The sequence below is a fragment of the Mus pahari genome, chromosome 2 (assembly GCF_900095145.1).
Source record: "Mus pahari chromosome 2, PAHARI_EIJ_v1.1, whole genome shotgun sequence".
Taxonomy (NCBI): domain Eukaryota; kingdom Metazoa; phylum Chordata; class Mammalia; order Rodentia; family Muridae; genus Mus; species Mus pahari.
The window spans coordinates 85,360,157-85,371,746 of NC_034591.1; the positions used below are offsets into that span (position 1 = coordinate 85,360,157).

General features: G+C 38.9%; 1 protein-coding gene across 1 annotated transcript in view; it reads right to left on the reverse strand.

Annotated features, from left to right (window-relative positions):
- The window catches only part of Il23r (interleukin 23 receptor), a 73,007-nt gene that overhangs the window by 9,088 nt on the left and 52,329 nt on the right, over positions 1–11,590 (reverse strand). Inside the window, exons 8-9 of the mRNA XM_021191222.1 lie at positions 4,958–5,044; positions 2,109–2,211 (exon numbers count right to left, since the gene is read on the reverse strand). Of these exons, the coding sequence (XP_021046881.1) occupies positions 2,109–2,211; positions 4,958–5,044 (190 nt within the window). The remainder of the gene's footprint in view (positions 1–2,108; positions 2,212–4,957; positions 5,045–11,590) is intronic.

The following is an 11,590-nucleotide window of genomic DNA, read 5'->3' on the forward strand; positions in this document are numbered from 1 at the left end:
ATTCCTGACCTCAAGCTGTACTACAGAGCAATTGTGATTAAAAACTGCATGGTACTGGTACAGTGACAAACAGGTAGACCAATGGAATAGAATTGACCTAGAAATGAACCCACACACCTCTGATCTTTTGATCTTTTCCATCCATTGGAAAAAAGAGCATTTTCAACAAATGGTGCTGGCTCAACTGGTGTTTAGTATGTAGAAGAATTCGAATTGATCCATTCTTATCTCCTTGTACAATGCTGAAGTCTAAGTGGATCAAGGACCTCCACAAAATACCAGAGACCGAACTTATAGAGGAGAAAGTGGGGAAGAGTTTTGAACATATGGGCACAGGGGAAAATTCCTGAACAGAACACCAATGGCTTGTGTTGTAAGATCAAGAATTGACAAATGGGACCTCATAAAATTGCAAAGCTTCTATAAGGCAAAGGACACTATCAGTAAGACAAAAAGGAAATCAACAGATTGGGAAAGATCTTTATAAATACTACATCTGATAGAGGGCTAATATCCAATATATACAAAGAACTCAAGAAGTTAGACTCCAGAGAACCAAATAACCCATTTTATTAAAAATGGGGTACAGAACTAAACAAAGAATTCTCAACTGAGGAATACCAAATTGCTGAGAAGCACCTAAACAATGTTTAATGACCTTAGTCATCAGGGAAATGCAAATCAAAACAATCCTAAGGTTCTACCTCACACTAGTCAGAATGGCTAAGATCAAATCCTCAGGTGACAGCAGATGCTTGCGAGGATGGGGAGAAAGAGGAACACTCCTCCATCGTTGGTGTGATTGCAAGTTGGTTTCCTATTTCTGATTGGCTAAGCAGCAGTCAATGAAAAGACTTATAACTAGTCAAAATTCTGAGAAGTAACTATTTAATGATCAACCTGATTGGGCCATCTGTAACACCCTCAACTTGCAAGGCTCAAGAAAGCATGAAAGAAGGGACAGAAATAATGTAGGAGCCTGAGGATAGAAGGAATGTTGTGAAAAAGTATCTTCAGAAGACAACAGGGTGGAAGTGCTCACAAACTCATACCAAATGTGGTTATCTGCATGAGACCTGTACAAGATTTAATCAGTAATTATCCCAGTATAGACATGGGATGGGCACATGATTCTCATCCCTAGCTGAGAAGCTATTGGCGGGTAATGACTGCTGGGCTAGGGGAAGTCATTTTTCTTTAGTGATGATTTAGTAAACAAGTCTACGTTTATGTACATGCAAGCAACCCCTATTAAACTAAGTGGGGTGCATAGGGGAATAAGAGAGGGAATTCCATCAAAATATACTGCATACTTTTGTGGAATTGTTAAAATAGTTTTAAAATAGAAGGGACCTTGAGGCTAGACTCACAAACATCAACAGTCGATAATGGAGTGACAAATTAAAACAGCTCCACTTGTTTTCACACTGATTAATCTATTTCATTTGGATAGAGGTTAAGGCAGGCTGTGATGACTGGGAACAACCCAGACACTGTGGGATAGTGCCTGGTACAATGTTAGTGCTGTGTAAGAAGAAGAGAACATGGAAATTGATATCTATGGTCTCTCCTTGATGAGTGCTTGAGGACCTTGGGTGGAGGAGTCAACATTTTTTTCTAAGCCTTGTTTAGTTCATCTGTAATATGGGATGGAGAGCTTTTCTGATGAAATCATTTTGAGGATTAACTGAATGACACGTGTAAAGATCTTGACAAGGATGGGTAATTATTAAATATCTGTCCTTTAACTTTCCACTTTTAGGGCTGGTGAGATGGCTCAGCTGGTAAAGGTCTCGCTGCTGAAACCTGTTGATCTGTGTTTAACTCCCTGAAATTCACATAAAGGTAGAAAGAGAGAACCAACTCCCCAAAGCTGTCTTTTTGATGTCCATGCACACCCTGTGGCATGTGCACATTCTTCTAGTCACACATTATACATGCATGTGCACATTCTCCTAGTCACGCATTATACATGCACAATCATTTCTCTTTTTCAAAATAAAGATGTTAAGGTGTCTTTTTTTGTTTTAGTAAATCATTTAATTGACTACATTTTGATAGTACATATATATGGCCTAAACCAGGAACCAGAAACTATAGAAACCTACCCTATTCGAAGTGATCTGTTAAATATTCCAATCAGGGAAAACATCGGCAACATGATGGCCAAGAAGACCATTCCTGACAAAAGTCCAATGTCTTGACGATTATCTAATAAAGGGAAGAAAAGAAATTTTAACTGAGCATTACTGTCCATGTGATGACCATGTCAGTGTTCTCTGTACCCTGTTTAAAGTGACAGTCACTGATCTCAAAGGGAAGGGAAGCAGAGTCAACCTTCACCTAGGACTGACTACAAAGTGATTGCCCTTCCAGATTGCCTGACTGTATACCCCAGGAAACCATCTTCTGTGTGAGGAAATTGGACCACATCCATCTGAGGTCAGTGGGTTTCTAGAAGTGCATCTTCAGCAAGTGTGGCCAACTCACACAGACATGTTTTGTGTGAGTATGTGTCGTGAGAAACCTCATTCAGTTTGTCTGACAGCTGAGAATTCCCAACTGCTGTGACAATGTCTAAGGCTGGCTAAAGTCATAATGACATCACTTTTGCAACCTTTTCTGTGAGGCAAAAATTTATCTGTGACTTCTTACCATTCTTCAAAATGAAACTTTGCCTATGAGAAAGCAGTAATTCTACTTAGAACAATATATGCTGTAAGAAAGAAATCAAAATTGCCACATCTTTCACCCTTCTAAAAAAACACCCTTTTTACATTCTGAAGTTGAATTAATCTCTTTAGCTCACCCAGTATAGTTTATCCAGCATGTGTTATTCATAGGCTGTTCTCCCTAGAGCAGAGGACAATAACCTCAATATTTTTACATCTAGAGGATGCTTTAGATGTGACTTATCAGTTTGGAACTTGTTGTGGGGCCATGCTGAGTAGCTTCCCCCTTTCCTTTCTTCTTCCGTCCCTATCTCCCTTTCCCACTTTTTTTTTTTTTTTTAAATAATTAGAACTGAGAGCTACTGGCCCCACACTATTCGCTTCTCTGCTCCATTCACCTGGGTGTCTCCAGGCTGCCTTTTCTCATCTTTAAACTCATCTGCCAGACAGGGGACTGTGAACTTTAGTCTGTTTCAAATTATCACAGACTAGGGAATTCATATTTTTCCTAAGGCCAAAGAGTTATTATTGAACATTCTAAGCAACTAATGAGGCTTCAAGTTGCGGCACAGCCTTGAGCATTAGAGCTTAGAATTAGAGAAAGGATTATCAAGAAACAGGGTGCCTGGAGAAATGGTGTAAGGAGATAGGAGGGACCAAGAGCCAAATTGAACTCTGCCATTCATCAGTTCAATGACCTTGGGGAATAATTATAAACTTGTTCAGATTCACATCTTATTTTTCATAAGATACTGTCTATCTAGTGGAGCAGCAGTAAGTCCCCAGCCTCCAAAATTTTCACAGAAATTTCAATGTGCATGTCTACAATTAGGAGTCTGTATGGGGTTGTCTTTTCCTGCTTCATGTTTCTGTGCAACATGTAACATTTTGTTGTTTTGTTAATAGTTTTTCTCACCTATCTATAAAGAGTAGAAGCTTTATGAAGCCAAAGGCTCCTCTCTCTCTCTCTCTCTCTCTCTCTCTCTCTCTCTCTCTCTCTCTCTCTCTCTCTCTCCTATTTCCTTTTCCTTCCCCTCCCTCCCTCCCTCCCTCCCTTCCTCCCTCCCTCCCTCCCTTCTTCCTTTCCTTCATTCCTTCCTCTCTACATCCCTCCATGCCCCCTTCTTTGACAAGGTCTCATGTAGCCCTGTCTTCTAACCTGCTATGTATCTTAGGTTTTGACTATTGGTTTCTGCTTCTACCTCCTCCTTGCCAGGATTATAGGCACATACCACTATGTCCAGCTTTGTCCATTTGTTTCATTGCTAATTTCTCATTACCCAGTACAGTAGCTGGTACATAGTTACTTAACACACATTGGTTGAATAAATTAACAAAAGTGCAAAAATATCAATATGACCTGAAAGTTTTCTTCTTTAGACCTGTTAGAGTTATGTGCTGGGAAGTAAGCAGCTTACTAGTGAAATAGTCAGGCTTCAAGTCTTTCAATGGCAAATTTCAATTTAGAGTTAGTTAAATTTGCCCACTGTAAAGTTTTAAAGTTTTATCTAATATTTTTACATATCTGAAACATTTAGATGTGTCCATAAAAAATACCAAGCCATACTAGCAAACAAAGTGGGAACTGGTTCATCTAAGAGAAAGAGCACAGACTTGTGTACTTAAAAGAATAGAGCTGAATATGGTGTCTCCTAATCTCAGCATTTGGGAAGCTGAGGCAGGAGGAGGCTTGCTGTGAGTTGTAGGACATTTTGGAACTGGGGGTGAGATCCTGTCTTGAAAACAAAACAAAAAAACCCAAACAAATGAAAGGAAATCACAAGGGTAATATTTGCATTATTTCTAACAGCTTTGTACATTTGAATATTTTTCAATCTTCCTGAATTTCAGCTTCCTCATCTATGAAATAGATTCATGGCATTTATCTCAACACATTGCTCTTGAGACTGGCAGATGATGTATATACAATCCTAGCACATAGTGGGTAGGTGGCATATTTTTAAAAAGACAGTTTTGGAACTTGAGACCCAGAGCCTGCTGAAATGACAATGTAACCACCTCAGTGCTGCAGCAAACAGGCACGTCTGAACTATTGCTTGTACTCAGTGTAAGCACATTTGAACCTAATCAAGTATTTTTCCCATAGAAAGTAACTGGTTGTTGTTTTCTAAGAAATGCTGACACATTAGTTTTGGTGTGGGAGTTATCTTTGGTGAGGAACTGAGGAGACCTCAGCGAATATACATGTGTACATACATACATACAAACATGTGTGTGTGTCTGTGCGCACGCACGCGCGAGTGTGAGTGTGTGCATATGTTTACCTGAAGCAGGATGTCCTCTGAAGATTGTAGCAGTGAGCATCTCAATCTCCTGAGGTTCATGGGATGATTTTGCTGTAACCTGGGAAACTTAAAACAAGAAAGAGTGTCAGCATTTCAGGTTTTAGCATTCAGATGGCTCATTCTCCTGAGGCAGTCTTCTCTTGTTTGGAAATGATTACACTTAGTCATTCTAATAGGTTCAGAGGGTGAAATAAAGTAAGGTCTCAAATGTGAACACTTTCTTATTACCTTTTCAGTGACTACATCTCAAAAGAGGAACTTCTGTATGGACAGTTAAAAACTACCCCAGGCTTTAAAATATCAATGTGGCTAGCAATTTCTCTTGGTTTCCAGGCAACAAATCCCAAGACAATACCAAGATTAAAAATTCCACCCAGCCACAAAAATGCACAATAACTTGTCCCTGCTTGGTTTCTTCAAATTGGTGATGCTAAGCAGCCTAAGTTTCCTTGACAGTTTAAGTTGTGTCACCTCTGCCTTGGACAGGCTCTGGTTTGACTGCGCTAAGATGAACGTTTGTAAGTGGATATTTTGGAGTTGCAATATAGAGGTGAGATGTCACTAAGAATTCTTCTCTGCTGCTTTCCTGCTCCTGTGGTTCTTGGCCAACCCTATCTAGCCATTACACTTTCAGGGCTCCAGTAATGAAAGCTTCAGAATTGGGTGGGGTAAGAAGGCTTGGCAGTTAATTTACTTTAAGTCTGAATTCAAAAGCATTCCAGAGCAAGCTTGCCCATCTCCTGCTTCCTCATAATTGAAAGCAGCCAAAGGTGACTTCATAGACACAGTCTTGGCAGAAGACAGCTCTGAAGGAGGATCTAAGTCCAGCATCCCGCAGATCCCAGCTATCCAGCTACTCCAGTGTCACTTTTCAAACTCAACCTTCTGAAAAAGTGTCTTACACAGCTCGAGCTGTTCCTATTGTCAAGGCTTATGGGATAAAGTGTGGTTCATGGGATACTTGTTTCAAAAATGGACAGCACATATTCAAATAAAAAATTCCTATATGGACCTTTAGAATTATTTGAGAAAGCTAATTGTATGCTGGCAACTTAAGGGCAGTTTTCTGTAAACTACGGGCTGGGGATTTTAGAAGATGAAAGCATCAGGAAACTGTAAGGACTCGCTGTGTTTTGACAGAAAGAGGGAAGTATTTCCTGTGAGTTATGGCAATCAGAAATTGTTTTGAGCTTCTCAATATTTGCTAAGTCCCTTCTGCACCCTAGCAAGTGACTCCACTAAATTCTAAGTGGTGAAGGTTATGTAGTCATGGCCAGCAGCCAGGTTTGCTCATGTAGGAGAGCAGTGATAATTCTTACTACTCAAGAAGGACTTGCAGCTACATGCGTTCGGAATTTTAATACAACATTAAAATGCAGAATAATTTTCCCTTTGGCAAAGGCAGAGGTTTACAACATACATGGATGTTATTTTTATTTTTACTTTTATTATTTGAAAACTATCATTTTTATTTAAAAATAATAAATTGTGCTTTTTATTACAAGATAATATAATTTTGTTGTATAAACTTCAGTTGCTTTGGCAATGAAAACTTTATGGGTTATTGACTTATATGATATGAAAACAACTATATTTCACATTAGCCTTAATGAGTAGATACAATTTTCCTTTAGAGTCTGTTATCATAGCTTCAAATCAATGAGTTACACACATTTAAATTAAACTGGTCATTTAAAAGAAGTGCTTAATTATGAGAGGGTAATTTTGCCAAGAATTAGATATCTGAATAAAATAACTTATAAACAGAACTATTAGAGAAGTCGTCTATGACTATTTTCTTTTAGCATAGGACTGAAATGAAGCCACACGTTCGCCATGTTATACTGCCACCAAGTGGCTAGTTGGTTTCTTTATAAATCATACTTAAATTTCTTTTTTTATTATTACTATTATAAAAACAAAAGTTATGGTGAAGGTATTGTAGCAGGAAACAGAAGTGTGAAATAAAAATAACCCAACTCTATCGTCTTAATTCACCAGCTATTAGTATTTTTAGTACTTGTAGGTATTTTAACATATAAAGGCACTCACAAATAGGAAGCCACACAGATAGATTCTTTCACAGGTGTAAAACATTGTTTATGTCAGCTTTAACCACCAGGCCATAGCTAACAAGCTGGAAAATCTCATGCTATCTCTGTTATTTCTTTATTACCTGTGGGATTCTGCTAATAGTGGGACAATTCTGCCCTTCAGTAGAGTGTTACACTGGGTGACTAGTATATTTTCACAGGATGTATTTGAGAATATTCAGAAGCCCAGATAATTTCTAATTTAAAAAGAATTTTTTGATGTAGTTTACATATACTGCCATGGAAAATAAGAGTGATCCTTCTAGAAGACAGTGTATCTGGAAAGAAGTTAAATTGTAAGAATAGTTCCTTATCCTTGGCCAAAAAGCAAAGCATAGATACACCATTTAGCCCAACAAATACCAGGCTAAATTAACCAAATCTACTCCATAGGACTGGTTTTGGAAAAAGTATTCTATTTGTTTCTTAGTGTCTGGTGCCAAATGATCTCCTTGGCTTTTCACTCTATGTTCACCTCTGGCAAACTGTCATCACTGTGAAGCAACTATTCAGTGCCTTCCAATGTGTTTCAGGTGACATTGTGGACCTCACGTGCTCTCTGCTGAGCTTCCCAATCATGCCTAAAACTTCATCATAACTAAGCATGCTGTTTACTGAGTGATTGAAAGAAGACTTAGACATGGCCGCTGACTTGCTAATGTCACCTACATGGCAGTCGAAGAGTGGAACTTCTTGCCTAGCTTTTCTATTTACTTTGTACTGGTCACTGGTCTCATGAGCTTCACTTTTGCATCAGGACAGTTCAAGGTGGTGGACCACCACCAGCAGCCTGGCCCCAAAAGAGAGAGCATTGCTTCTCTGGGGACAAGTCACAGTGTATTAGCAAAGCCTGGCCTCACAAGGCTCTTGATCACAGCACAGTGTGTAATATGGAGCTAAAGCACTGAGCCGTGATTACTTCAATCTTCAGCCGACTGCTTATTTTCTCCAGATGTTTTTCTTGATCATTCAGTAAACACACTAATTATAGGAGGCGTGGAAATTACAGAAGATTATGGAGAGTGTACAGAATTTCAAAATGTAGAGACACTTATTGTAATAGTTATTAAGTATTGTTCCCACATCAGTATCCTATTGGAGACCATATGCGTTAACAATGTCGCCATGTGTCTTTTTCATTCAGCATTATATAATGAGCACTTCCTCATTACAATTACTCAAAACGCACTTATGGTTTCTTAATACTGATCGTGCTCATACAATACAGTATCAATTCAATCACAGTCCTGTTGGGAAACTTTTTTGAATACAAACTGTTGATATAACTCTACCAGTTGGAATTACATAATGCCAGACAAATTATTAATTTTCCTTGTGACTTGTGATCTTCTCAGTAAAACTGGAAATCAGCCATGCTTCACTCAGGAATTTTTATGTCTTGGTTACTTTCTATTGCTATGAAGGGACACCACCATCAAGGCAGCTTATAAAAGAAAACATTTAACTGAGGACTTGCTGACAGTTTCAGAGAGTCATTATGGGAACCGTGGTGGCAGGCAGCCAGGTATGGATCTTAGAATAGTAGTTGAGAGCTCACATCTGACCTGCAAGTTGCAGGTACAGAGGAGAGACAGAGAGGAAAGAAAGAGTCAAATAGCTCTGGGCTCACCTCGTCCTTTAGAGGCCACACCTCTAATGCACAAACAGTTCCAATAACTGGAGACTAAACATTCAAACATATAAGCCTATTGGGGCCATTCTCATTTAAACTACCACGATGAGACAGTTTACCTAAAACACTAGTAGTATGTTTTACACAAATTAAAGCCTCAAAATGTTTTTCTGTTGCTAGGTGGGACTTTTAAATAGGCTTCAAATTCTTACTATTATAGTTAGCTTTGGGAAAAATGTCCTTGCACATGGATATCCTTCTCTTATCTGTTGATTCTTTCCCATATATCTCATGCTCAATATCTCTAATATTTTTCAAGGCAGTGTTTCTATAAGTGGGTTTCTTTTGCCACAAACACAAACATCTATGAGGTTGTTTTTCTTACTTCTTCCTTTGTCAGTCTTTGTGTCAGCTAAGGACTGCATTATAAGAACTTAGATCAGCACAAGCCATTGGTGTTAAATGGGACCTCATAAAATTGCAAAGCTTCTGTAAGGCAAAGGACACTGTCAATAAGACAAAAAGGCCACCAAAAAGATTGGGAAAAGATCTATCTTTATCAACCCTATATCTGATAGAGGACTAATATCCAATATATACAAAGAATTCAAGAAGTTAGACTCCAGAGAACCAATTAACCCTATTAAAAAATGGGGTAAACAGCACAAGGGAAGGCCAGGGCCAAGTAGTGGGAGTGGGTGGGTAGGGGAGCAGGGGCGGGGGGTATAGGGAACTTTTGGGATAGCATTTGAAATGTAAATAAAGAAAATAATAAAAAAAAAAAAGAAAGAAAGAAATGCCAAGTCAGCCAGAGCTACACAGAAACTTTTGGTTTTGATGTGGCTAGTATGTCAAAAACTGTGGATCCCAAGTCAGAATGAAAAAAAAAAAATCCATGCTCTATCTTTATAGTCATAAATTTAGCTACAGTTACAATGTACTATTCTGTGGATGATCACATTGAAAATACAAATGAGAAACACAAGAGTATTTCTCTAATATATCCCAGGAAATAAAAATATTCACTGTGATTAATTAAAATCTTCTGTATTATAAATAAAATATTTTGAATAAAAAAAATGGGGTAAAGAGCTAAACAACAAATTGTCAACTGAGGAATATCGAATGGCTGAAAAGCACCTAAAGANATGTTCAATATCCTTAGTGATCAGGGAAATGCAAATCAAAACAACCCTGAGATTCCACCTCACACCAGTCAGAATAGCTAAAATAAAAAACTCAGGGGACAGCAGATGCTGGTGAGGATGTGGAGAAAGAGGAACACTCCTCTATTGCTGGTGGGAATGCAAGCTAGTACAACCCCTCTGGAAATCAGTTTGTCAGTTCCTCAGAAAATTGGACATAGTATTACCTGAGAACCCAGATATACTACTCCTGGGCATATACCCAGAAGATGCTCCAATATATAATAAGGATACATGCTGCATTATGTTCATAGCAGTTAAAATAGCCAGAAGCTAGAAAGAACCCAGATGTCCTTCAACAGAGGAATGGATACAGAAAATGTGGTACATTTACACAATGGAGTACTACTTAGCTATTGAAAACGATGAATTCATGAAGTTCTTAGGCAAATGGATAGAACTAGAAAATACCATCCTGAGTGAGGTAACCCAATCACAAAAGAAAGCACATGGTATGTTCTCACTGATAAGTGGATACTAGCCCCAAAGCTCCAAATAACCAGGATACAATTCACAGACCACATGAAGCTCAAGAAGACCAACGTGTGGATACTTCATTCCTTCTTAGAATAGGGAACAAATTACCCATGGAAGGAGTTACAGAGACAAAGTTTGGAGCTAAGATGAAAGGATGGACCACCCAGAGACTACCCAACCAGGGGATCCATCCCATAATCAGCCACCAAACTCAGACACTATTGCACATGACAGCAAGATTTTGCTGAAAGGACCCTAATATAGCTGTCTCATGTGAGGCTATGCCAGTGTCTGGCAAATACAGAAGTGGATGCTCACAGTCATCTATTGGATTGAACACAGCCCCACCACCCCCAGTGGAGGAGCTAAAGAAAGTACCCAAGGAACTGAAGGAGTCTACAACCCTATAGGTGGAACAACAATATGAATTAACCAGTACCCACAGAGCTCGTGTCTCTAGCTGCATATGTAGCAGAAGATGGCCTATTCGGCCATCATTGGGAAGAGAGGCCCCTAGGTCTTGCATACTTTATATGCCCCAGTACAGGGGAACACCAGGGCCAAGAAGTGGGAGTGGGTGGGTAGGGGAGCAAGGGCAGGGGGAGGGTATAGGGAACTTTCAGGATAGCATTTGAAATGTAAATGAAGAAAATATCTAATAAAAATTGAAAAAGAAAAAAGAACTTAGATCAGAGCTGACAGCTGTGTTGTTCTTATTTCTTTCTGAAAGAAAGAAGAGCCAAAGTAAAAGGTAATCTTTTTTTTATTCTTACTATTTTCTTAAAGTATATATGTCTCCTTTTGGTCCCTATCTTTCTAATATCATTTTAATAATTCAACAGTGTAACAGCACTTAAGTGCTATCATCCCTGGTCAAACCCGTAATAGTAGAATTCAATACCATCAGACCAAGGGCAAAATTTTGGCCTAGCGTATATATACTGACTGGTAAAGTGAAGACACTGACCATAGAACATCAGGCAGGCATCAGAAGCCCAAGGAAGAAACAATGGTATACCAGCAGCAAACTTACCGTGACACTTGGAAGACTAAGCCAGATCAAGAGTTATTTCATGGATTAATGATCATATATCATCCATGTGTACTAAGGATGGCAAGGTATGCAGAGACAGTGCCATGGGATTCTTTCTTTCTCTCTCTCTCTCTCTCTCTCTCTCTCTCTCTCTCTCTCTCTCTCTCTCTC